Raw genomic sequence first — 27,420 nt, forward strand, 5'->3', positions numbered from 1 at the left:
CATACAGCATCACTTTCATTGCAGTAATGAAGGCACAGAATGGCAGCTCTAAATGCTAAAGGTAATGATGCATTACCATTCGCTCTCAATTAATCCAGAGCCTGCAATGCCGAGTGCACTCACTCCGAGAATTTTCTCAGAAAATGAAGCTAGAGTGTATTTCATTTATAAATCACAAAAGACACTTATTTGGCAAGAATAACCCCTGCTCATATACAATAAATCATGAACATCAACAGTCTCTAATGGATTTTGAGTCAGTGCCACAGACAGTGAAGCCCAGGGCCTGTGTTTCAGGATTCCAGGACTGTGCCAAAGGAGCCTTATAAATTATTAATGCATTCAGCACAGTGTCATCTGTGCCACTGGAGAGAAAAAGACATTCTGGGGCTCCGTTTGTTGTTAAAAAAGTAATAATGGGTTCAGCAGGCAGACCATGCCTCTCCCATCCCTTGCCAGGATGAGCCAAGTTAGCTCCACACTTCATAAAATCCCTTCCCCAAACTTTCATACGCGCTCTTCATGACGAGCAGCATTCAGAGAAGAGAAAAAGAGAGGGAAAGAAGTCTGCTGTCACAAGAAGCCCACCAAAGCCAGACTTCCTGAGGGACAGAACTAAGGTTTGTGTTCACAAATCTTGCAACAGGGAGATGCATCACAGAGGTAGCTGGGGCCTCTTTCTACTTTGCCATACGGTGAGGACGTGGGTACACAGAAAATTCAAGTTTTGGTCCCTACTGCTCAGTCTCTCATGCTTTTCAGTTATTCATCCCACAGTTTTCAACCTCTCCCCCTTCACTTTTGTCCCCATGGTTACTGAATCACTGTGTTCACAGAGATTTTCCTCACTAAAGAAAATGTGACTAACATGAGGCAGCTAAATTATCAGAGCCAACTCTGACATTGGTTTCTCCCAACATGGATCTTATCTTCAAAATGCCTTCAAATAGATCTGTTGCACTGGTACCAACTTCAAAGTAAGCAGCACTTCAGCTATTGACAGAGACAGAGCTGCATCAGTATTGCAAAGGAAGACTTAAAATAGGCTGGAATCAGGTAAAGGATGACATTCAAACACCACCTTTAGCAAACCCGCAGCCTAGGACCGCATGATACAAATAACTAAAGAGATGCATTTCACCAGAAAAAAATTAAATTAAGCCCAGAAGGGAAGGCATTATTTCCTGATTGGACCTGGGTCTAAGAGTTCGAGCAGATATCCTCTTCTTGAAGGCCAGTTTGGTTGAGCAGTAGGAGACATGCTTGTTTTAGGCCCAAAGAAATCTCTACTACAAAGTGCACCAAAACAGACCACTGGATAACAAGTGTAAAACCTCCAGCCACAGCAATCACTGCCTGCTGACCCACTGCTCAGTGGAGCTTCCCCCACACTGAGCAGCATAGGTGGTCCCAGGGAAGTTTAAACCAGATCACCTCCAAATTACCCAGAAAAAGATACAATAAAACTCGTTTGCATCAGAGAGGCCTTTCTCCCCTCCACTTGCAGCATCTGGTCAGCCACAAGAACCCAGATACTAAACCAAAGGCAGCAGGACAACACTTCATGTAAGCACCACCAGCCACAAACCAGTAGAGACAAGACTTGAGAACGAACGTGGAACTCTTACCTTGGCCGCTACGGAGGAGTTGGGCTTCTCCAGGAGGTCCCAGAGCTTTTTCCTTTTCTCAGCACAGCAAGTGTTATCGAATTCCTCCCCTTCCCTTTCCCTCAGGGTCTCAGCTTCTCTCTTCAGCTCCTCGTTCATCTGCTCCTTCTTCTGGTGGTAGCGGGCCTGGCAGCAGGACTCCAGGTAGATCTCGTCCACCCCCCAGTAGTCCAGCTCCTGGCTGAAGGACAAGGCGCACATCTCCTCCATCATGTGCAGCTTGCCAGTACGGTAGAAGTTCAAGATTGAGGTGAATGCCCCGGGATGCCTGTCGAAGAAGTACTCGTTCTCCTCCAGGTTGTAGTCATCACAGATCTCCATGAGGGAGTCGTGTGTGTTGCAGTCTCTGAGCTTACCCAGCCTGGTCCGCGGCAACCTGTCCAAGGTCCGCCAGAGAACCTCGTGGGCCAGCCCCCCCACGTTGAGCTTGACCCTTCGGGAGCAGGCCTTGCTCCTGACGATCTCGGTGGGGTCCGGAGGCAAAGAGGTAGTAGAGCGAGATCCATGCTTATTCATCCCCAGAGGCATCGCTGGTCCCCCTCAGGCTGGACGCTCCAAGGTGCGGCGCGGGGCAGGGCGCGGGGGCCGGCTCTGCTCACCTCTCCTTCCCCTCCATGCCCCAGAGCTGCAAGAGAGGCCGCGCGTGGGTCCCCGCCCGCCCCGCTAATCTGCGGGGGGGCGGCGGCGCTGTCCGCCCGCCGGTGCTGAACCGCGCCCGGCCCGGCCGACCCGCCCGCTCCCACGTGCGGCCGGGCGCCGCCGCCGAGCTCCCCCGGGCGGCGGACGGGGGTCCCCCCGCCCCGGCGGTCCCCGCACGCCCCGTCCGGGAGGGATGCGGAGACCGGGCACGGCCCCGGGAGCCTCTGCTGGCTGGCGGGGCGGGCACGGGGTGGCCCCGAGCACCGCTGGGCGAAGCGCCCCAAAAGGCGCCGGGCCGCCAGCCAGGGGAGCGCTGGCACTGTATCCCCCATCCCGGAGCGCCCGGGTGCCCCCGCGGGCCAGCCCCCTCCCTCGGAGCCGGCGGTGCCCCCCGCCCTGCCCAGCCGTGTAGGCTGGGGGGGGGATGAGGAGGCTTTTAGTAACTCCAGCCTTGCGGATTTCCCGAGGAAAGAGCTGGGGCAGGAAAAAGGGGGGATTTCCAGCCACTCTAACGACGCGCTCTGCCTCTCTGGGCTGCCCAGGGACACCCCTCGCACCCCCACGCCGGCCTCTGCATAACCGGGAAAGCAACGAAAACGGCAATAAGGAAAAACCCCGAGCCTGCCTTAGGGAGCCGGGTGGCTCATGACAGCCCCGAGCACTGTTGCTTACACAAGATGGCACGAAGAGAAACCCCGGCGCGGCCAAGAGCGGCTCCTCCGTGCCCAGCCGGCACAGCCCGGGGCTCGGCCCCGTCCCCCCGACCCAGGTCCCCCCAGCCCCAAAAACGAACCCCCCGCCTCTGCCTCCCGGCCGCCGCCGCCGCACACGGGGAGAGGCTCCCCTGTCTCGGCCCGAGCCCAGCCCTCACCTACCTCCTCCTGCGGGCTCCCAGCGAGGCGGTGCGGGGTGTGCGGGGCCGAGGGCGGCTACATCCTGCGGCGGGGCGGGCGGCAGGGGCGGCCCCGCTCGCATCCCCCCGCGGGCAGCCTCAAGGCGGAGGGATGGCGGCGGCGCTCCCGGCTGTCCGCGGAGCCCAGGGGGAGGGGAAGGGAAACGAGGTAAATCGTATCCTTCGGCAGGAAGCTTTCCAAGGCCTTCCCTCGGCTGCGGCTCCTCTCTCCTGCCTACAGCCAGCGCCGGAGCCGCGTCTGCCCCCGCCCCCAGCCCGCTCTCCGTGCGGACACAAAGGAAAGCTCCGGTGCCTCCTCCCGCTGCCTCGGAACGGAGATCAACAAGTGCAGCCCGGAGCTCCGGCGGTGCCGAGCGCGGCTGTCCCGGCGCGGGGCGGGCGGGCGGGCGCGGGGCGGACCGGAGGAAGGGCAGCTCCACCGTGAGCTGGAGCCCAGCATTGCAGCGCCCCGGGGCCGCTCCGCACCGGGGCACCGGGCAGACCCTCCCGGGGACCTGCAGCCTCCCTCCCTAAGGCGAGGGGGCTGTGCCGCCGGCTCCCAGTGTCATCACCCGTGAAAACAGGAGCGAGGGCTGGTGCCACGGAAAAGCGATGAGCGGAGAGCGCCAGTCCGCCCAGCAGGGCCCCCGTTGCCTCGCAGACGGTTCCTCGCTGAGCCGGGAGCAGCGGAGCTCAAGGAGGCTGCTCATCGCCCGGGTGAGGGCGAACCGGGCCCTCGCTCCCACCCTGGCTGCCCCTCGTTGAAGGAACGAGACTGTTCATGGGATGGTTGCAGATATTTGCAGAAACAGGAGGAACAGTAGCGGATCTCTACTGCCAATTAGGACCATAAATATAACATAAAGGAGCATTTACTAACCTGAAAACACAGCAGAAATGGAGAAAACGGTGACTTTCCTGGCAAGCACACAGGAGACAAAGTGCTCCTCTGCCACTCCGTCCGTCCTTCCTGCCTGCTTCCCTCCTTCACTCCCCCCAAGGAAAATGGCCCTCACTAGGAGCCCGGAGCTCCATTAGTACCAATTAGCATCACTTAATGCAGTTCACCTGTTCGGGCTGGTACCAGAGGCACAAGGCTCTGCTGATTAGCCCCTTCTCCTCTTGCATAGGCTGACCTGGCTCTTGGACTCTATGGACAATTCCTGCTACAACGTTTCTGAAAGAGGAGCCTGGTGTCTGACTTTATGTGATTAACTAGGAAAAAAAGACTTTCAGTGCTGCTTTTCCCCACTTTCTGTGCTTCTCTCCCTAGTCCCTGCCTGCCTTCTGTTGCCCAGTGTACACCTTGTCAGCTTTACATGTTATCTTTGGTGTTTGATTGTCCACGTCTTCTTTAGAGGTCGCCTTCTGACATCCCAAACAGTGTTCGTTTTTCTCCAGTACCTCTCACAACTGCATATAATCTATATATTTAGAAATTTCTTACAGGAAGTGGCTCACTACCTTCCTTTTGGAGATGAGGAAATTAAAATAGAGAAAAGCAAGATCACCCAGAGGGGAGGTGGAAGGAAGAATTGGGAATAAAACCTGTTGATCAGCTTAATCCCAGTCCAGTGCTCCTCTAGTGAAGTAGCTGCTCCTACCCCACCAAAACCTCCAGTTCAGGACAGACATTAGGACAGTATCCAGAGTTGTTCTGTTGCTTTTTCATAATTTCACCTCCAGACCCTACTTTACTCCTCTTACAACAGAGATTAAGCCCCTGATCAAGGCTAGGAAGCTAAATCTGTTAATGATTACAAAGTGCTTTGAAACTTCCAGCTGGCAGGTGCTGTTGGAGAACAAGAGTTTGTTTGTCAGCACTGGCCTACGGGTACATTATCTCCCCTCGTGACAAACACGGGAGGAGGATGCTGGGAGGGAGAATGACAAGTAGCCCAATGCAGGGAGATGCATCACATTCACCACAGTTAAATCACTGGGAGAGAGGCAACTCGGGTTTATTAGCAGGGCATCTGTGTCCTCCTGCACAGTTCTTGCTCCCCTGCCACTGCCATTCACGTGTCCTGCCAAGAGGCTGGAGAACCCTGTGGAGGGGCAGCATGGGAGCACAGGCTCCTGCACTGCTGGGAGCTCTCAATTCCACATGGGCCAGCACTGAAAATGGTACTGGTGGAAGCTGGGAGAGGGAGCCCTGCCCAGGGCAACCCCTCCAGCTGGCTGTGCCTGGGGTAATCCAGGAATCTGGGGAGAGGATAGGATGTTTCCACCCCCAGGATGGCTGTTCCCTGCAGCATGTCATGTCCCACACAGAGAGTTTGTCGGCAAGGGGCAGTGCAGGCCTGAGGATTCAGAAATGTGCAGCCTGCTCGCTCTTCTCCAAGGTTATTTCACCCACTCTTGGATTGGATACACCTTTCAATTGATATTTTTGTACTCTGAGTTTTGCAAACTTAATTTATGGTTTGTTATTTCCCCACTCTATGGAGCCAGCCAAATGATTGGATGCAGTTTGTGGCAAACCCTGATTCTCTCCAGGTTTTACAGCAGTTATTGACAAGGAAACACCTTAAACCCCAAGTACTTTAGAGGAAATACACAGAGTATGGCAAATAAATGTTCTCCTGGGCTTGCAGTCAGTGGAATAGACATCTGGATTTCACTGCCAGGCAGAAAAGGTCTGCAAGGCAGTGTTTGTTGAGCTACAACATTAAAGGGAAATAGGCTGAGCCTGAATGTGGAATTATCCCTCTGCTGATCTGCAGTGACTCCTCTGCCTGCATAAGGAAAAGTCTCACATCTTCCCAAACACCCATGGCTGTACAGCAGTCTGGCATCTTCCTGTCCATCCTGCGAAGCAAGAGGGGAGGCTGCTTTACATCCTTTTACTGGTCACAGGAAAACAAAGGGCTGTGAGAAAAGGGAGGCTCCTGGCTCGCCTGTGAACCAGCACTCAGCGCTGTCACAGTGGTGGCATGAGGGACACAGGGTCTCCCACAGAGAGGGGCACAGCCCCTCTGGTGGCCCCTGAGTTTTGGCCGGTTCCCCATTGCTGAGTTTCACATTTTAAAATGAACTCTAAGATGTAACAATGACCCATATTGTTCTTGTAGCCCAAGGGCCTTGTACTTATCCTCGGGAGTGGGAAAGGCAATTGTGCACAATAAGCTGTCTCTCTTACAGAGTGTTTCCTATTATGCCCCTTTAAGGATTCCCTTAGTTTCCAGGGATTCTCTTTCCAGACTGGAAACACTTTAGGTACAATGGAGATTTTCTTTTATGGCCCAAAATCCTTTCCCTTAAATGGGAAAAAAAATTATCAGATTTCTTGGCAGAGATCCATAACAAGTGTTGAAAAGTGCAAAAAGAACTGAGATAGATAGTGCTTGTGCTACCGAGAGCCCAGGAGCATGGAAATACTGGAATACCAGGGGAAAATACTGGAAACAGACAGCAAAGTACAATCCAAACCCAAACTTTAGAGAAAGAAGAGTCTCCTCAAAAATCCCAGGCAGAACTTGGATGATGCCAGCAGCAGCTGAGCTCCATCCTCACATACTCCCCTGCCAAAAGCCCCTTTTGAGGGAATTCAGCTGTGGTTGCTATGAGGGAGTGGGTTCTGCCTGCAAGGGGTGAACCCTGGTCCCCAGCCTGCTCCACCATACACTCTTGCCCTCCACCAGCTTCTCCTCTCACCAGGGTAAAAGGAAGCCTTTTCCAAACCATTTACTTATATTTACAAATCTATAAGATCTCGTTGGTCCAGAAAGCAGAGCCTGACCTCTGCCAGGCTCTCTGGGTTCTCAGAGAACCCCCAAAGGATCTGCAAGGGCTGGGCTGCTGAACTGGATATCTGCAAAAGTGAGAGATGGAGGGAGGAAGAGCAGTGAGATCTCAGCAGGAACCAGGGAGCAAATGCCCCTTGGCAGAAGGCAAAGTCTCTGAAGGCTGTCTCAGCTATGGAAAAGACAGGTGAGGGCAGCCCTCTCTTGGCTTTGGGAGGACAGTAGCCACAGGGGGACCCTGTCCTGTAAAGAGTTGAAGTTTTCAGCTTGCCTAAAATTTTCAGATGCATTTTGAAGTCCCAGGTCTACCCAAAGCCCCCCCATTGCAGGCAGGCTCCCCTCCCTCCTGCTGCCTCGAGGAGGAGCTCACCAGAGTTGCATCCCTGCTTTCCTGGCACTGCTCTGCCAACAGCTCCTGCTGCTTAGTCAACCTTGGGCTTCTTTGGCCTTCAGGAGGAGGGCAGGAAACATGCCAGTGCATATTGGTTATCAGAGAAGCTTCTGGTTCAGGTTCCCACAAAGCACATTCAGAGCCATCCCCCTTGGCTCCAGCTTTCTGCCTTTCCCAGGATGTGCATTTCCTCCTGTGCATCTATTCAGTCCCTGTCTGTGCTCACTGACCACAAGCATAGACCACGTGGCTCCTCTTCCCAAGGATGGCTCCATCAGACCCACCTTTCCTCTTATCTTGATGAGGATGATTCTGGGAGACTGGCTGAAAGCTATGGAAGCACCAGCCTATTCCCTAAGGTGTGTAAAGCATCACCTCCTGGCTGCATCTGTCTTGTTCACGTCAGGTTTGAGAACAAATACAATTGCTTCAGGAAGGAAAAATGCACAAACCTTTCTCTGGTTGAGGAATAAAATCCCCCTGTGGGCCGATTTGTCCCTGTCACCCAGCTGCTAGGGAATTTGGAAAAGGACCTGAGAAATTTTCTCCTGCCTGTTAACCCTGTAGGCCAAACACCTGAGGGTCCCTGGTTCCTGTCCTGCTCAGGAGGGATCGGTGGCAGCAGGACTCCCCCAGCCCCTGCACCCCATGGAGGAGCTGGGGGATGGATGTTTCCTCCTCTTAGCTTTCACTCTTCAGGCAGGGCTGGCACTGAGGGAGAAACAGCTGCCTGTAATATGTTATCTAACATTTAGCTTGAAGCACTGAGCCCTGGGAAGCAATTGGACTTGCCTTGTTATTCAGCAACTGTGGATTTATTAGCCCCTGAAGGGCTGGAGGCTCACACTAATCATCACTCAGGAGGGAGGGCAGCAGAGCTGGAGGGGTCAGCCAGTCCTCACAGCGGTGGAGATGTGGCCTCTCTCACAGGGGTGACCAAGTGCTCCTCCATCCAGCCACTTTCTGCTGAGGACTCCAAGTGCCCAGCAGCCATTCACACCCTTTGGGGCTGTGGCACCCCCGTGACTGCAGACAGACTGGGCAGTCTTTGGGGAGAGCCAGGGTCCAGGTCCTGGATGCAGTATCATTCCCAGGAATTCAGAGGCAGGAGGCCCTGCCTGCCCTCCCTAAGCTCCCCCACGGTCAGCATGCATACATGCTGATTTCCATCTCTTGCCCAACTCCTCTTTAACAAACACAGGCTGAGGGCTCAGCCTTGGAGGCAAAGCAAACACCAAACTCAGCCACAGACAAAACTCTGCTTTGTGGTCTAATGCTGGAAAAATGCCATCATTTGAATGTCCTGAAGCCAGCGAGTTTCCTCAGGATAATGAAAGCAAGAATTGCTCTGCTCTTGCATATGTGGGCTCTAAAAGGACTCTGCAGTGAGAGCAATCTCACATGGTTCCTGGGAGGAAAGTACCATAATATCCCCTTTGAGACAGAGGGAAATTGAGACTGAGAGGGTTTAAAGCAAGCTGCCAAAGGCAGCACGGGGTGGGGGATGAATGAGCAGCCAAATGTACTTTAAAACTGAAGAGATATCCTTTAGTGATTCCTACCAAGATTGTTTGCCTTGTTGCTGTTACTGCTGCTGACAGGGAGCACGTTGTCAGAGGCTGCTACCATCAGAGGCAGAAGCTCTCATGAGAGTCTCTGTGAGAATCAGGCTGATGGGATACACAACTGGTCAAGCTTTTTGTGGCTCATCTTATATGAGAAACAGGCAGAAAATAGGCAGGACTTCAAAAAGTTGCATAAAAGCAGCCCTTCTTGGCCACTCCCTGATCTTAATTGCCCTGAGTCTTGAATAAATGCACTCTTCCTTCTCCTCTCCTTTATGCCATTCTACAACAGTAAAAGCTGGAGCTGCTTTGGGGTCAGGAAGCCTCATGCCAGTGGCTGGGAAGGGACATGGAGTGGTGTCAAATCGATTTTCAAGTGACTACTTAATGTTACTTCCAGTGCTGAGGAAGCCTTGCTCCCTGGGGACAAGGATGGAGGAAAGGCTGGGCATCTTGTGCCACAGATGGGGCTGGCTCCTTGCAGGGGGAGAGCTTTGGTCTCAGTGACATGCACTCACAGCATAGCAATAGCATAAATTGTCTCTGGGAAGGGTCACTTCCAGCCTTTCTTGGGTTGTTTTTCATCTGTAGCTTGCCTTTAATAAAACACACTTTAATTTGGAGGATTATGGAGATCATTTTAAAGAAGCTTATCTAACACTGTTCTCCTTCCCTGTTTTCCCCAAAGTGTTTGTGGGTGATGCAGAAGGCTGCAATAAGCCTTTCTTGAAGGCTCTCTTGGATTAAACTTCTTCACATGGGACAGCACTACTCCCCACGAATTTTGATGAGCTCTTCCAAACATGCCCTTTTCACTGCACGCATCAGTTCTGCAGGGGAACAATATCCAGCACCAGTCAACCTAAAAAGGACAAATTGGATGTAATTGCACAGACTGAGAATGCTGCAAAAACCGACTGAAAACGCAGCTCCACTTCCTTGGTGTGGGCAGCAGTGGAGGGTGCTGAGGGCAGTGCCCAGTCCCAGCTCAAAGGGGGCTGCAGGGCTGGATTTTGACACTGGGATATTGCAGAGTGCCCATGGGGAGCACTGTGATTGGAAAGAGCCAGCAATGGAGCAAAGAGTTGCCTGGAGTTGACCAGGAGGAAAACTGGAGGACAGAACCATCTGAAGATCACATTTTTTGGTTTCTTGGATGGCCCCTCTTTAGAGTGCCAGTGACATTTCTCCTTTCCCTTGGGATTTGCAGCCTGAGACCCCCTCCTAAAGGCAGTTCTGTGTGCTGCATCTTTCAGTGCATTGCTGGCTGGTCACTTTGTTTTCCAAAGGTGCAGCTGAACAAGGTGGGAATGCAGCAGATTTTTCGTTTTTTGAAATACCCCAGAAATGAGCACTTGTCCAGATAGAAGAGACCCCTGCTCAAGTCCTTCAGCACAAAGAGGTTCAATGGCCTCCCTGTCCCCAGCTGCTTCAGATTTAGGCACCAAAATTCCAAACAGCCTTGCAGCAAAACCTTTACCCCAGTGTCTGACCCAACCATTCCCGCCCCACTGAGACTCATTTTCTAGTGTGACTAAACATCTAAAAAGGTCAGCAGCTTGGAAATCTCTACCCTCTCTGAGTTCCAGAATTGGAGTACTTTAAAAAGCTTTTTTTATGTCCAAACTCCTCATGATAACACAGAATTCTGATGTACACATTGTCTGCAAAGAGCAGTTGCAATGCAACTCTCCTGTAAAGCACATGAGGCTCCTTCTGTGCAAAGGGCAGAGGATGTGGGTCTGTGCTCCTGCCAGCTCTGGAGGGGGTTCAGCAGAACCCAGATCACTGTGGAGGACAGTGAGTCACTGTCATCTGGTTTTAAGCAGATGAAGTGATGGGGCTTGGCCAAGCTCCCACGGCTCTGGAGGGTGAGGGCCCCCGGGGAGCAGCTCCCACCCACCTGCTCTTCACAAGTCTGCTGGGTGGGAAGGGGAATTAAAAGGCATCACTGTGAGCCCAGTCTCAGGAAGCCTCCCAGCCTCGAGCAGGGGCACGGTGGTCACAGGGCCCTGCAGAGGATGTGGCAACCATGGGGCACGAGCACCCAGCCCAGTGAGTCACCTCACAGGGGGCTGGTTCAGAGATGTGAGGGCTTGACACCCTCACAGCCTTCACTACCTGGGGACAGCTCCTGTGCCCACGTCCTGCCTGTCTTTCAGACTGCAAGCTTCTGACAATCCCCCATCCACATGAGGGCACAACGAGGTTTCCCTCCCTTCTAGCATTTGTGCTCTGTCATTCCAGTAACAGAAGTAACCATAATACAAAGATTCCTCAGGATTATCATAATAGAGATTTTTATTAAGAGAGTTGTCAGCTACCTACTTTTGTCTTTTTCCATACATTAAATATTAACAACCCAGACAACGTAACACATAATTTAAAAGGCCCTCAGTTTAAGCTCTTAATCCCCAGTAAATCAGGAAATCCCAGCAAACTCCCAAACTTCTCAACAACCATCATGTTTGAAGAGCAAGCAGCCATTTCAGTGTTTCACAGTTGTTCTCCAAAATCCTTTAATGGCCTTTCAAGTTCAAGCTTAGCCCTCATTTTCAACCTACCTCCTCACTTCTGATGGGCTGCAGAACAAGGCAGAGCCCTGCCATGGCCCTGGGCAGCCCCTGGGGGCTGTGTGAGGCTGCTGAGGGGTGACCCACTCCCACCTCACCTTGGGCATCACCACAGCCAGAAGCACCAACATCCTCTGCCCTGGCAGCTGATGGTGGGAGATACCAGCCTCCCCTCTTCCCCTTCCATCCCACCACAGAGCAGGTCCTTTGCATGTGCTGTCTCTTCTCAGAGGCCACTGCTCACCTGCTGGCAGGAGAGGGGTGTTTCCCCACCCCTTGCACACCCCCTGAATCACCCCATGTGCTGGAGGCACACACAGCACATGAAGAGGTTCTCTCACTTTTCTTCACCTCCCTCACCCTGTCTCTATTTTCTGGCATGTTCCCACTGGTCAACCACAGTCTTGCACAGGAAAACCAGAGGTGAAGAACTGAGCCCATCCCGGCACTCACTTGGCCACTCTCCACGTGGCTGCTCTTCAGACAGTCTCTTTTTCTCTTGCACATAAAAAGTGAAGGTGATTCTTCATCAAAATCAATAGAGAAGGTTAATTAAATACCTCTGCTCAGCAACACATCAAAGCTTCCTCTTCAGGCCCAGTGTATGATCTTTGCCTGCCTTGCCCAGACCAATCCCTTTGATTCAGGAAGGGCTGTGCAGGGGGGCTTAGGAAGCCACGCAGCAATCCAGCTCTTCTGGTTAGCAAGGACAACAACAAGCATCATTACAATGGATCTTAAGCTCCATAAAGCAGCTACAATTTATCTGCTGGTTCTGCATCGGTGTTTTTCTCCTTTCTGCAGTAAAAGTCCTGTTAAAATGTGAATTGAATTTTAGGGTGCCACATGTGGCTGCACAAATCCTTTCTGCTTTCAAAGGAAAGGGAGATGGTTGGAGCAGTTTGGAGGCTGATGTTGGCTGAGCAGATCCCAGGGGTTGGAAAGCTGCAGGGAATGTGCTGCCTCTGGGAGCAAATGCCCATGGTCCCAGCAGCTGCTTTTCCAGTAAAAGCAGCTAATAGCCCCCAGGACCCCTGCAGACAGGGGAATTCAATGGAAACTAGATTTGCTTGGAGCTTCGGTAACAAAACCTCGAGTATCTGACATGTTCTGCTGCCTCATTGCTGGGTACCTGCAGCTCCTCTCCACCTCTTCTCTCTGGATGCTGAGATGATGTTGGCCACTGATGGGTCCCTGTAGAAGGTACCTGTCAATGGGCCCTCTCAGCTCTTGAACAAGTTCTATGGCAGCTGTGCAAAGACCTGAGGTAACACTGCACAAGTACAACTCAGCCTGGCAGTCCCAGACCACTGAGCAAGTGACAGTAGAATCACTGTCCCTCTGGTCCCTTCCTTGCCTTCTGAAGTCCCTGGCTTCATCTCATACCAATGTGTGTGCAGAGGACTTGTCCTCCTGCTGCAAAGACAGGATCAATGATGTGAACAACAGATTTCAGGAGTATCTGTTCTTAAGGTATCTGCTTTTGCGGATTTTAATTTAGTAAACCAAGAAAGGCCAGTTCAATTTTGCAAAAAAAATGACTAAAACAAGAGCTTCCCAGTGGAAAAAGTTTAATTAGATAGGAACAAGAACAAACAAGCAGCACTGTCTGGGGAACCATCCCAAGAACTTCAGTGGTTTGCTTTACAAGTCTTTGCAGTGCAATCTGAGACCAAACCTCCCAACCATTTGCTTGATCAGGAGAAATGTGATGCTCCAGCCCAAATACGGACTAAAGTACATTTTAGAGGGGGTGACTTTGTAGATACAGGCAAATCCTTTAGGCTGCTCAGTGTTTCCAGGTTTAAATTCAGTCTTCTCAGATCCTGAAGGAGCATCTCCAAAAGAAAACTGCAGCACTGAGAAGCTGGAAAGCTGCAGTCTGAGTGATGTACCTTCCAGCCAGTGCCTTGCAGGAGGACACCTGTAAACATCCATAATTACAGGCAAAGCAAGCCCTAGTCCCTCAGTGCCTCTGTGCTAGGTGCCACCAGGCTTACCAAGGGCACTGGAAAGTCCTGCTTGGCTCTCAGAGAAAAATAAGTCTTTCCAGGTCTGGAATAAAGAGTCACCTGTCTCCTCTTCCCTGCTTCAAACAGAACTGGTCTGTCTGGGGAAAGCTCAGAAAAACAGTGAAGCTTTCCTTTGGAAAGGGACAGCAACGCCCTGCATGGGGTGATGTAATGCTCTGATGTGATTTGTCCCCATCCCTGCCCAGCCCCAAAGTAGCCCTGCTCCCCTCCCACCCCACAGCCATAACTGCAGCAGTCAAGCAGCTGCTCCAGCAGTCAGATATCTGTTTTCCACACTTCCAGGGGACCTCTTCTTTCAGTCCAACCTCCCTGAGGATTTTCACTGGGTCAAACCAGAATTTGGGGTCCTCACACCAAAGTCTGAACGGAGCAGGACCCCCAAGCCCGTGATCAGTGGGTCTCCTGACCTCACACACTGCACCAGGGTTTACATTTCTGACCTTTGGGACTCTAACAGGCGGCAGCAACGAGGCAGCAAAGCCCGTTTCCTCTGTGTTACAGAGGAGAGGACAGAGCCGGGCTATGGGGTAAAACCGGTTCTATATTTAAGGACTGCATCGGGTTGTTACGGCAACAGGAATTCCAGCCACCACCGCGGGCTCCTCCGACGCCTCCCCTCCATCCTCTGCAGAGCCCAACTTTGCATCACGCACCAGCCTCCTGCCTAAGGCTTGGGCTGAAGGGGAGGGGAAAAAATGTGCAACTCATCTTTTCACAGAGCGCTTTTTCCTCCAGGCGTGGAAAGCAAGGGAGAACAGCTCAAATAACTACACCTATGGATAGAGGCACCGAAAGCAGAAAGGTTCAGACCCTCTCAGCTCATGAACCCACAGGGGCTGGGAGCCCCCAGCATGAAAACCCCCTTGGTGTGTCCCGGCGGGTGGGAGGGGGTGGAACCACACGGCTCCCGATGTGGGCATGGGGTGTGTCCCGGTGGGGTGGGAATGACTCCCTCCTCCCCCCAGGGCAGACATGAGGCTCACACACACACCAGCAGCAGACAGGGTGCCACTTCCTAAGCTCAGCTTCTTCAGTCTGACTAGTGAAAGTCTGCATTTCATCTCTGCATCCATCTATGTACTTATATGGCCCTCATCTCCACTGTGTCCGAATCTCAAGGGCTACCAGGACATTGTTTGCTTTTTTTTTTTTTTTTTTTTTGCAGCTATCATGCTGGAATTCATAAACAGAAAAGCTGTATGTGAGACACATGAAGTAAACCTTCACTGCCCTGCTACTAAAGCCTCAGCTGGAGTCCTGCATCCAAGTTTGGGCACTGTTCATCAAGAAAGGCAGGCCCCAACTGGCAGGAGCCCAGAGGACAGCAATAGGAGTGACCAGAGAATTAGAAAACAGCCTCCGAAGAGAGGTGGAGGGAAATGGGTCAATTAACTCATGAAAGTGGAAGGCAGAGGAGAGATGGGGTAAGTTTTCTGTAGAAGAGACCAGTGGCTTGCTCTCCTTATCTGCTGGGAATCAGACAAAAAATAGTAGGATGGGAGAATTAGGATGACTGTTGGGAAAAAAAGAGTAGAGCCCTGGGGTAGGTGCCCAAGGAGACTGAGGGGTAGAGATATCATCAAGACTTTCAAGAAAAAGATCCTTAAGCATCTGTCAGGATGGTCTAGACATATTGATCGTGGCTTGGTACAGAAGGATGGATTAGGGTGCATCTCCATGTCCCTTCCTGCCACACAGAGCTGTGATTGTTCTGTGAGAACCTCACATGTGCATTATAATTACACACCCCCAGCAGCCACTTAGAACAGTCAAAGTCATCTTGGTGACTGGAACCAGGTCTGGTAATTCAGAAGGCAGCAAAGGTTTTCAGTGTCACCCTGGACCCACCTCACGTTACACACTCAGCAGTTCTCAACCTGCCTTTCCGTGGCCACCCCAGCCTGGGAGCTCAGTGTCCCAGCAGCACTCACGTGTCTCTGCTCCACTTTCTTCCAGCGGATGTCACTTCACCTTAAACTGGCAAATCTGTTATTAATCTATTGAGCACACCCTGCACTTAGAAATGGCTGTGATGCAATAACACCTTCCCACAGCCCATCAATGCCGGGCTTTCTAAGCTCCTGCCAAATGGTCTTGCCTGTTCTGGAATTAATGGCACATTAACACCAACACATCGATCCCAGTGGGGAGGATGCTGAGCAACAGGGCAGCTTGGATCCCAACTGATTTGAATGGCAGATGTTTTTAAAAAAATATTGATAGTTGAAAAAGAGAGAAAATGAAGTTATTGGTAACCAAAACACGCAGAAGAGGCACACCAGCCCAGAACTGCTGCATTGTCCAGCACCCCCTGGCTACACCCAAGGATCAGCTTTGCAGCTTGTCCTCTGCTTCCAGTCACTTTTTCTAATTCACCTTGAACTGCTTGAACTTTGGGAGAAATAGGAGAAGCCGAAAAACCACGGGGACTACATCACCATTAACAACAAACACCTGAGAGGACTCAAGAGTTGTTCAAATAGCTGAACTGGAACCAGCAGAGCCCCCATAAAGCAGCACATGGGTCAGTGACAGCACCACCATGGTGACAAGTGCACAGTGGTGGACAAATGCCACCATCCTGGTTCACATGCAGCACCAAGTCCTACAGTGGGCTGTGAAACAGCCTCTTTACAGCAAAACCATAACTACTGCAACACAAGACTGGGAGGAAAAGCAGCCCATCAGTGGTGCAGCACAGTATCAGATGGACCAGCTGGGGTATTTTTGTTCTTGGTAATAAATAAATAAATAAAATTGTGATGATTAAGTGGAAGCAAAATAGCATTGTTATCGATACTGCAAATGCCTTTGCAGTACATTAAACCCAAGTAATTTAAAGAGCAGAGCATTTCATATAAATAATTAATTATTTGTTGGTAAGCACAATGCCACTTCAGCTGCCTAAATTTTCAAGGAGGGGGTTGCTTTTAATTAGAATATAGTCATTACAAATGCACATGGATCTTCAATCATTCATGTTGGAGGTGAGCTGACTTGGTCATGCATGAGAAAGAATAAAGCAGCTCTTATCTCTCTGTAGGTCACAGAGCCAGCCAACCTTGGGGCTGTGAAAGAGCAAGGAAGTCTGCCTTGTGATGGGAGTGTTTTCATCTCCTGTGCAGCACAAAGTCATCTGGGAAGGTGCATTTGTTGAGGTCAAATGAAAAAAGAACAAAGTGCTGGAGAACCGATGTGATGCAGAGCAACCTGCCTCAGTGCCAGTCTTAAATCAGCTTCTCCCCAGCAATTGGGATATTATGAAGGCAGATAACCAGAGTGCAGATGATTTCAAGGGGCTGAATTGCTTTCTTTCTAATGACACTGCAGGCAACAGCCCTCCCCCTCTTTCTCCAGACTTCTGGCTCAGTGGGAGCTTCCCAGTTGGTTTATGGGTCTGGACCTGGCCTAGGCAGGGGCAGCATAGTGGGAACCACAGCCCTGGTCTGAGCAGTAGCTTTCACAAAACAGATTCCAACACAAATAAAGCTCTGCTGCCCAGGAAGCAAATCAAAAGCACCCAACACCTATTATTCGGGAATCTCTAGATTTTTACCCTAAGTTGCTGAATCCTGAGAGCCCAACACTGTGAAACCAGGCTTTACCTGCATAGCCCTGGGGCTGCTCTGCCCCAGGTGCTTTTACAGTTCATGGTGGCCATGGGTCTCTTCATGGGTTGTGTATGCACCAAGCAACCTAAGCCAGCCTCAAAGCACATAAATCACAGGATTTCAGTGAAAATTAGGAAAGTAACATCTAGGTTAAACCAGCCCAGTGACCAAACCCTGCTGGGAACCTGCAGCCCACAGAGAGGTGAGAGTGAAGGAGGATTTGCAAACCCAGATGATGGCCAGTGGCTGCTTGGGAACAGGCTGCAGATGAGTCTGGGGGCACAGAGCCTCAAGAGAGACTCATGTTCCTCTCTGCCCAGCTGAGCAGATCTACCTGCATGGCCCCCTCCTGCTCCCAGAACTCGTGGGTATTTCCCAGCTGCTTTGCTGCTCTGACTTTTCAGACAGAACTTTCCAGAGGTGCTCTGATGCTGGCAGCCTCCTTCTGCCCTGCATGGAAACAGAAGCAGAAATTCAGGTGCTGACATAACGTCTTGCTTGCAGCAGAAATTCGGCCAGGAATGCAAAGTCTTGCTGCAGCCACTTTGCACGAGGTTTGCCCAGTTTATGGATCCACAGCTCGGGCAGGGAGCCGGGACTGATGTGAGCAGAGCGATGCCCCTCGGGCCGTGGCACCGAGGCAGCGGCTCCAGCCTGTCCCAGCAGTGCCATCTATTGCCACACTCGGCTCTATCACAGAGCCAGCTCGGGGCAGGGAGGGAGAAGAAAGAAAAGGCTAATTCCCACCGGGAATAAGGGAAACTTCCCAGTTCACCCACACACTGCTCCGCCTTAGAAAAGCTGAGAATGTTTAAAATATCTGTGTGTGTTAGACCACACTAATCCCCACACCAGTGACATCTGAGAGCTGAGTTCCCTGTCAGGGTCCATAAGGATCATCAAATCCCAGCAGGAGAAACCACTGTCCTTGAGCCACTGGAAAGCAACCAGGAAAACTGTATCCATTCTCACGATATCTTAAATAAATAAAAAATCCCAAACAACAAAAACCCCAGCAACAAAACAGCAGCTGAGTTTCAGAAGGGCCCTATCCACCACTCACTGCCAAAGGCTGTTTGGAAGTATCAGTCTCCATCCTCCTCCTAAAACACCAACAGGAGCTGGCAGAGGCAACCCCTGCCTCAGCAGGGCTTTGGGACATCACTGAACAAAGAACAACATTCCAGTTCTTGACTTTAGCCAAACATTTCAGCAGCTTGTCTCTTCCCTGACACATCTAGCAATACTTTGTCATTGTAAATTGACTCTGGTTTATATTAGCTAAAAACCTCTCTCATTCAATATCTGCTTTGAAAAATACTGGCACTGAGCATTAGCTCAGAGTAGCTTTATACCCACAGGTCATGTGGGAGCACTGGGATGAGTTTCCCAGAACATGAACCCAAGTTTACCAAATAAGAACACGAAAAACCCAAAGAACTGATTCCCATCATCCAACTCACACATGGCAGATACACAAGGGCAGTGGGAACTCGCCAACATAAACCACGGGCACACTTTGCAATGTTCATGATATGAAAGCAAAACATGGACTGCAGTGTCTCAAGAGGAGAGCAAGCTCAAAAGGACTCCAGCATCAGGTTTAAAAATTCACCACATCCTGAACTGCACCTGGTGGGACACAGGGAGAGAAGATATTTCCAAGGGATCAGCTACTGCCACTGGCTCGCACAGGGTTTGGGAGCAGGGAGGAGTGAGTTAAGCCTTCAAGACACCTTAGTTTTCCAAAAGACACGTTGTTCCCTGCAAACTTCCCACAAGGGAAAAAACCTCTAAAGATAGACTCGTGGGATGTGCAGAAACACCTGTCTTCTTTTCCAAATGCCTTCCTGGATTGTCCCAACTTACATCCCAACCGCCTCCTGTGCAGTCCAACACCTGGCAGTCTGGGCCAAAAGAGGCAGGGAAAGAAAAAAGGGGGAGAGGAAAAATGTCCAAGTTTTTAAAAAAATTATCCTACTTTTTTTTTTCTTTAAAACAAAGCTTTGACATTGTTTAAAAGAAGAAAAATGTTATGTTGATAAATATTAATAGAGAAAAGGATTAAACAGAAGGGTAAAATAGCACAAACCTGAAACATAATTTTTGAGTTTGAGGACAAATATTTCTCTTCAGCTCAGAACTTTCTCTGTTTTTGGTCACGGGACAAGAGAATTCCCAGCAGGCCCAGACCTACTCCATGGAGAGGCAGTGGGAAGGGGGGTTTTCACCAGGCACTGGGCAGAAGAAAGCAATGAAACAGCTGGAAGACAGTTACAATGGTTTCTTCTTGGCAGAAAGTAACAGCTGCAAAAGCAGGGATCTCTCACCCCAGGAAATCGGGAGCATGTCACAAAGATGTCTGGGAGCACCTTCAAGTCCAGGCTTCGTCAAGAAGCAAAAGCCACCAGCTGTTTCCCTGCCGGCTGCTCCCCCGGGCACTTGGAGACTTCTCTGTCACTCTGCACTTGATATCTCTGAAAATCTGGGATTTCTCACCCTCTTGCAGGAAGTGGACCCACTTCTTCCCCAAGCAAGGAGAAATCCCTGTTCCCCAGGGACAGGGACCCTGCGCAGCAGTCTGTCCCTGGCATGTCCGTGGGGAAACACGAGGGGATGCCCCCGCAGCCGTGCCCGGGGAGGGGGACGCGGGTCTGGCGTGTCCCCGGGGCCGGGATCGCTCCCTCCGCCACCAGGTGGGGCTTTGGGACCGCGCTCCGCCACCGCACGGCCCCGCAGGAGCATCTCCCGGCCCCGCACTCGGGCTGGGGCTCTCCCCCGGCCCCACCAACACCTCTCCCGGGGCGAGGGGACAACGTCGGGCTCTTGCGGGGCCCTGCCCCATCGTCCTTCTCCCCTCTGGGTGGGGCGGGACCCGTGGGCACGGCTCCTCATCACGATGGAAGCACTAATTGTTCTCCCCGGCCCCACTGCTCAGCGCCCGGTTTGGGTCTCACCTGCCCGCTCGCAGCCTGTTGAAAGAAGGGCTGCAGCTGGGAGGGCCTGAGGGCTGCTCTGCCCCAGCGCCCCCAGGCTGGTTTGGGGCTGAGCGCTGCCTCTGCAGCTTCTCCTTTGTACCTCGTCCCGGGACACCCCGACTGACAGAGGTCTGGATGCAGGTGCAGCCCCTCCGTGCCTGTCGTGGCTGGGGGTGCAGCCCCCTCGTGCAGAGCGGATGGTGCTTTCATCGGCACTGAAGCAGAGAGAGCAGCTTGGCAGGAACTCCCTCAAGTGAAAGGGCTGACCTTGTGTTCAAGTAACACTGCTGTGCCCCCCCGCAGAGAGCCCCGAGCTCCCTTCCTGCCTAGGGCCGGACAGTTACCGACCATTGTTCTGCCGTGAACCCCGACCCTGACTCACCCGACCCCCTCTAGACAGGCTCTAAACCCCACGAGGAATGAGCTCTGTTAAGGATGGCATGTTCTTCCCCACTGTGCCCTGGGACTGGAAGCCAGGCCAGGCGTCTCCAAGCCTTTCAGCTCGGTCACCTGTGAAAGGTTTCCAGCTGCAGAAGCGGCTCTGAATTATGAATGAATCTGCTTTGTCAAAGGCAGGGCTGTGCTCAGGCTCAGGGATCAGCTCTCAGCCATGTGCTGGAGGCAGCCATTGACGGCACAGCCCCCAGCACATGTACCCGGGGTGGATCCCGGGCCATCGCCCCAGCAATGCGATTAGCTGCTGTAATAACAATCGGAGGGGAGCAGTGCTGGCATGAGGGTGAGGAGGCAGGAGCTTGGATACCCGGGAGGTATTCCTGAGCAGCACGAGGTTGGCCGCATCACCCCCATCCCGGGTCCCCATCCTGTCCCGGGACAAAAGCAAAGGGCAGCAGGGCCAAGATGTGGCCGCACGGACCGCGCTGAGGCCCCTGGTTTTACTGCCGCTCCCAGGGAGGCACTGCCTCCCCCGGCACCTCCCAGGGCACAGCAGGGCACGGAGGGTCTGCCTGGTGCTGGGCGGGTCGCGGGGCGCTGCCGCGGCTCACGTTGGCTCCGGAGCGAGGCACCTATGGCAAGGTGACCCGCGGTTTTATGGCCACTGGGAACCTGCCGCACAGGTGCCCCCAGCGATGTGGGCGATTGTGCAAGAGAGTCCTCACCGTGCCACCGCATCCGTGGCCTTCAGACGGCCCCGCTCCCCGCTGCTCCCTGTGGCTCGAGGCTGCGCTGATGGAGACGATTTCTCAACCGCGTGTCCAGGCATCCCGTGGTTTTCCCGGCTGACCAGCCCTGCCTGTTTGGCCCAGTCACCACGGCCCACCCACCCACCCACTCATCCTGCAACCCCCCAGAACCGGGGAGGGTGGCATCTGCCGTGTCAGTGGGGTAAGGGACCAGCTGAGTTCCTGCTGCCCACAGGGGAGTGTTTGCTTTGGTCCACACAGCTGATACTGGATGTGTTACTGGTTTCCCCCTCTTTGCTGCTGTCAGTACCAATTGTGGCAGAACAGCCCTTGACCAGGTATCTGTGAGAGTCCTTAAGAGGAAAGGGGTTTTTGGGTAGCCCTCCCCAGCAGGATTTACTAAAGACAGCTGCCTGAGAGCTACGGTTAATCCTCTATGCCCCTGGTGCTCACTTCTCCCCTTACCTCTTGAATATCAAGAGCCCTTCTTGAAAAATAGTCAGTATTGTCACACTGCTCACCAGAGGGAAGAATAAATATCCAGAGACACCTTGTCCTTCCCACGGAGAGCACTCTTGGAGCAGCAAACCCCAGGCTCTGGGGGCTAGCAGGACCCCCTGGTAGGGGGGCAGCACCTTTCCCTCTGCACGAGGGAGAGAGGCCAAGCCAAGGGCCAGGGCAGGGTGGCCTGAAGCTCTGGTGTGGCTGGTAACTCACAGCACCGTCTCCCAACCCAGCTGCTCAGCCTTTCCACCAGCTCCTGAGCAGAGCATCCACCTGGGCAGCATCTCAGGGCTGCTCCAGGCAGCAGGGATGCCCCACAGCATGCGTGTGGTTCCGGCTGCCAGCCCAGGCCATCCCGGGCAGCTTGATTGTGCCACACGGATATGAAGGGGGAAAGAAGAGGGAGAAACCCCCTGCTCTGGTGGTTGGGGTTTGTGGTTTTTTTTTTACACACTGCAGAGAAGCTCGGGGATTTTGCAGCACAGAAGGCTGAGCTGTTCTCAGCCCGCACCGGGAGTACTCTCCCCCGCAGCGGGGGCTGCTCCCGAGGAATGCCGGGGCTCTGCGCTGCTGGGAGGCAGCGGTGGCCGTGCCGGAGCCGTGCTGCCGTGCCGGTCCCTCCCAGGGCTCCTCTCCTTGGCACCCTCCCGGCACAGCCCACACCAAAGGGGGTTTGCTCTCAGCTCTCGTTTGCCGCTGGCCCCAGTAAGGGGGTCCCACACACCCACCTGGGACACAGGCTGGGGGGGCTTCCCTGCCCTTCTCCTTCTTCCTGTGTAGGGGCACCACCAACTTTCTCCACGTGCTTCCATCTCCTCCAGCCCCTGCCCAGCCGCCGCGGGGGTGACACAGGCAATGAACCCCCACAGCTGGGATACCCATGGAGGACCACGGCCACGGGGATTCCCCAAACAGGTCAGGAACTCCCACCAGTGCACGGCCAGGAGTCCGACGGGCTCCCCCCTCGATCCTGTGAGCGCTGGGGGAGCGAGGCCGTCTCCGGACGGGCAGCAGTGCCTGGAAGGAGCCTGACACCCCGCAGGCTCCAGCCCAGCGCCGCGGGTGGGAGGAAGCTTCCCAGAAGACGGAGAGCTAAAAAAAGGCAAGGCTTGGAACAACCCAGGGCTGCCAGCTATTTATTCTAGCATGCCTGTATGCTGCAGAGCAGGAGAGAGATATTTTAAAGCTGCTGCAAGGAAGCTTCGTCTGTCTGCCTGGGTTTGTTGATCAAAAATCCAATTACCATCCCCGAGCCCTGCATCACCTTCAGCCAAGTTCTTCCTAAACACACTCCCCCAAGGCAGCCAGCCCCCTCATCAGAACCACACTGAAGCAGATGCTTGGAAAAAAGGCTTAAGCACCTACAGAACAGGAAGAGTTTGGGGAGCATCCCCATCTCACACTCAGTTTACTCCTATCCACCCCTAATGAGAAATTCCTAACCAGCTCTAGCATCCAGGGCTCACCCTTCTCCACTCAAACTCTGAGAAGCACTCGCCCCTCTGGGTTTACAGATCTCACCTCCTACTATAAAAGCACACCCCAACCTCCTGTAAAAAAAAAAAAAAAAAAGCAACCACTGCAATCTGTGTTCTTGGATATGTATTTTTTACTGAAAAAATCATTCATAAATTAACAAATACAAAAATGTACAAACACATGGGTAAATAAATGTAATGACACAAAGGATTGCTTTGCTGAGAAGTGTGTGTGTGTTGTAAAACACTAATCTTCAGTGCAAAAACGTCCCCCCGGCACCTCTTAAAAACATAACAGTAAGCTCAAAAGCCATGATGATGGAAAAGCTACTTGAGAGTTTGAAGCCACTTCCGATGGTGAGCGGCCCGAAGTGCGCAGCCGTCGCTCAAACGGTACCTCCCTTAGAGAAGCAGAGCTTTACAGAGAATTAACTGTCAATAAATAGTTCTGCAAATAAAACCCACATGGCTCATTAAAAAAAAAAAAAAAATCAAAATAATAAAAAAAAAAAAAAAAAAAAAATCAGCATCGCCCAGGACCTGCCCTCCAGCAGGGCTGGCTGACGGCGCTGACGTGGAAGGGGCGAACGAGTGGCCTTGTTGAACTTCAGCTGCCAGAATATGTACAAGTTCTCCTTAATACGAGAATTTTTACACCATAACAGCACATGCGCTCGACAGTATGTTTTTAACAAGTTACATTTACTATACAGTATTTGACATAGCTGATAAGAGTAACAGTGCACATTTTTCAGATAATCCACATTTTAGAAAGGGGAGAAAAAAAAAAACAAAAAACAAATCAACTCAACGTGATTAGAACGAAGGAACAACGAAGAGGATGCTGCTGGGGATGGACCCTCCTGTGCCAACCGCAGAATGCAGTTCTGAGCAGAGGTAACGGCTTTTGTTCCACACAAGGTGCGACGGGTGTCAGGGACATGGAAGGCTGAGGATCCCGACTAAGGTAGTTTAACACCTACTCACACACACATGCATGATTCCGGGGTAGTGAACTTGGACTAGTTGAAATACATTCCTTGTTTGAAGCACCATTAAACAAAGACAGATTTCTAGCAAGGTCTCAAGATGAAAGAAAAGAGGGGCAGGGCAACGCGGGTTCAGCATCCGGAAAGGGTCCACGTGAATTAAGAGATCGAGATCCCGAAGCAAAAGTCTTTATTGCTGTATGCGCCAGAAAAAGCAAATCCTCACCTCTGCCTATAAATAACCAGGCTGAATTCCCTCGGGAAGCAAGTTTAAAGCACATGTAAGTTCAAAGACTTTAAAACCTAAGTTACAAACTCATCAGCGCTTTTCAAGGGCAGGCTCGCTGTCCTCTCATGCCGGCCGATAAGATCTACACAAGAACTCGTGTTTTCTAAACTAACGTTTTCTGGATACAGGTTAGGAATGCCCTGGGCAGTCACACCCACCACAGATGCGTATGGGGATCATACGTCCACGGAACTGAGAAAACAATGTAAACCATGAGAAGTTAAGGAAACCGAAGGCAAACAACGCAATGAAAAGAGTTAAAGTACTTCAGAGGTCAAGTACCCACCCTTGTTGTGTGGAAATACAAACTCAAAACAACGCCCAATGTATTTACTTTTAAGTCAGAGAGGTCCAGTGAAAGTGGCTGTGTCAGTGCTGTGTAAGGGCTGGACTGTGTCCCTGGGGACAAGGCCTGGAGCTCAGTCTGCCCACGGTAGCTGTGGGGAAAGGGGGGATGGCATTGGATGGCTGGATGGGTTGTCAGACCAAGCTCTGGTTCCCAGTCCTCATGTTTTTATGTGTCCTTCATGTCTCTCCCTCTCACTGACCTGTGACCCTCTGCCCCACCAGCTGTGCCTATGCTACTGCCTGTGCACTGCCTGGTTCTGACAGCACCTCAGTGTGCTGCTGGATTTACACAATAAATACAGACTAAACCAACCTCCCACACCATTCTGACACACTGGGGGTGATGGCAGGATGCTGCTGTCCGGAGAGGGCTTGTGCAGCTGCTCCATCCCCAGGACAGCACATGGGCAGGGGCGGCCGGCCCGGGGACTGCACTCCCCCAGCACCATGGATGGGAGTCCTGAGCAACCAGGCTCATACTTGCCATGTGGGATACAGAGCAACAGGCAGGGGATTGTATTCCATATGGTTTTTGGATTCATTTGCACATCATCTTGTAAAAGTCACAGAAGAGGGAATTTTTTCATAAATATTCCCATTTCCTCACTCTCCTTGGAAAAAGCCACCCCTGTGGTGTCTGGAATGAGCAGTGACCCAGCTGTATTTCTAACCCACTGCACTGGAAGATTCAGGGCCCTGTCCCACAAACATTTCTGCATATGCACAGCTGGAATCATGCAAGCAGTCTCACTGGCTTAAAAGGGAACACCTTGCACAAGTACAGTGATGCACACACAAGTGTTTACAGAACTCAGGACTAAAATGGGTGACAGCATGTAAACCTCTAGCTTGGACTTGAGCCATAGGAGAAAAATAAAAAGGGGCAATTTACACAGCATATTTACACTTACACTTCTTTAAGAAGCGATTCTGTTGTATATACTTCAAGCAGGTCATTTAAAAAACCGCACAGACATAGAACGGCATCAGAAGTCGTTTGATCTCCCACCAGGGCAGTTGCCAACCAAATTGCTCCCGACGTTCACCGTCAAGAAGCCAGAGTCCCTCAGCTGAGCCGCTTCCCAGAGGAGAAAGCGCATCGGAGGCGAGTCCCAGTGCCAGAGATTGCTGGAGGAGGAATGTGGAGACGAGAGCAGCAGGTCGAACTGTTGTCCTGAAACCCAGAAAGCAAGTGGCAGAAAAAATTAAGAGACTGCTGAGCTCGCTGCCCGGGTGTCGGGCTGGATTGGTACAGCTAGGGCAATTTGTGCGTGCACTTTCAGCCTCATTCTCCAAAATACTGTGATCCTTCATTAGACAAAGTGTTGCTTGTCCTCGATAAACCTTGGAAAAGAAAGTCTAGCGTGGTGCTTTCTTGGTGAAGGGCAGAGCAAAGTTATTTTCTCCTCTTAATATTCGGGCACCAGAGCCAGCTCCGGTGTCAGGTTAACAGTGATGTTCTTATACAAGGCGTCATATGTGATGTTTGGAAAGTAGTTCAAGTTATTGAGGCCGTCCAGGGCTTGCCTTTCTTTTGACTTCCTCAGCAAGGCGTACCTGTGCAACGAGAACCAGAGGCCAGAGTCACTTCCACTTGTCCCACAGCACCCTGCAAACTCCTCCCAATGCTACCAGAACAGCCTTCAAAGAGCCTGTCCCAGCAGCAGCTACAAAACAACAAACTTCTGAGCCCTTAATAAAGGGAACCACCACATTTTAAATACTCAGTGTTGGTAAATATTGGAAAATGCCAGAAAAGTCCATCACTTGATGAAGGGCACTCAGCTACCAAAACTACCTGTGACTCCTGCCCGAAGCCTGCTCCCATTCCCAGGAGGGAGCTGAGCTCGGGCATCCTGCAGAGCCCTCACCAGCCACACCATCCCAGAGAAACGCAGCTGATGGGTGACATGTCCTTTCCACTTTGTGTCCACTTTTAAGAAACTGGACACAAACAAGAGCAGAACTAATGGCTTTAGTCCGAGGGATGGGGGACGAGGAAGTAAAAGTAACAGACTGATGGTTTGGGGAAGGAAACTGCAGCTGGTGCACAAAACCAGCCTCAATCACATTTAGGGGTAGCATGATGAGATATAAGGGGTAAGAGTGGGTGCAGCTGTTGGCTCACCAGGTGAACTCTGCCCTGCCCATCTTTCCCTCCCACCATATGGACTCACAGCTCCTGCTGGCACAGAGCCTGGGCTCCTGGCTGGGGCCAGGAAGAGACCAGGGAAGTGTAAGGAACCAGAGCTCAATCCCACTGCACTGCCAGCCTGCCACACTCCAAGGGTTTGACTAAATATGGCTTTTTAAGCCAAAAAGCAACTTCTCTTTTTCAAGAGTGAAATGAGAGAAGCATCTCTGACTGGCTGCATCCTGTCCAACACAGAAATGAAAAGCAGGGCTAAAGATGAGTCTCAAATGGAAACTCCCCTAAAAATGAGTCTTCTCCAAAAAAAGACCAGCAGACAACTGAAATCTCTGCCAGCAGCAGCCTGGAGCCCATCTGCAGAACAGAGCTCTCACACTGCTCATCCAGCAGATCCTCACCTACAAGTGCTTGTTAGCAGGT

At 52.0% G+C, this 27,420-nt stretch overlaps 2 protein-coding genes across 2 annotated transcripts in view; both read right to left on the minus strand.

Annotated features, from left to right (window-relative positions):
• The window catches only part of KCNB1 (potassium voltage-gated channel subfamily B member 1), a 116,276-nt gene extending 112,714 nt beyond the window's left edge, over nucleotides 1–3,562 (minus strand). Inside the window, exons 1-2 of the mRNA XM_051802760.1 lie at nucleotides 3,182–3,562; nucleotides 1,629–2,292 (exon numbers count right to left, since the gene is read on the minus strand). Coding sequence (XP_051658720.1) covers nucleotides 1,629–2,195 — 567 coding nt within the window. The 5' untranslated portion in view covers nucleotides 2,196–2,292; nucleotides 3,182–3,562. The remainder of the gene's footprint in view (nucleotides 1–1,628; nucleotides 2,293–3,181) is intronic.
• Nucleotides 3,563–23,338: 19,776 nt separating this feature from the next.
• The window catches only part of B4GALT5 (beta-1,4-galactosyltransferase 5), a 34,354-nt gene continuing 30,272 nt past the window's right edge, over nucleotides 23,339–27,420 (minus strand). Inside the window, exon 9 of the mRNA XM_051802802.1 lies at nucleotides 23,339–26,405. Within this exon, the coding sequence (XP_051658762.1) occupies nucleotides 26,258–26,405 (148 nt within the window). The 3' untranslated portion in view covers nucleotides 23,339–26,257. The remainder of the gene's footprint in view (nucleotides 26,406–27,420) is intronic.

The sequence above is a fragment of the Manacus candei genome, unplaced genomic scaffold, assembly GCF_025592945.1.
Source record: "Manacus candei isolate 608988 ecotype Guabito, Panama unplaced genomic scaffold, ASM2559294v1 h1tg000057l, whole genome shotgun sequence".
NCBI classification, from domain to species: Eukaryota; Metazoa; Chordata; class Aves; order Passeriformes; family Pipridae; genus Manacus; species Manacus candei.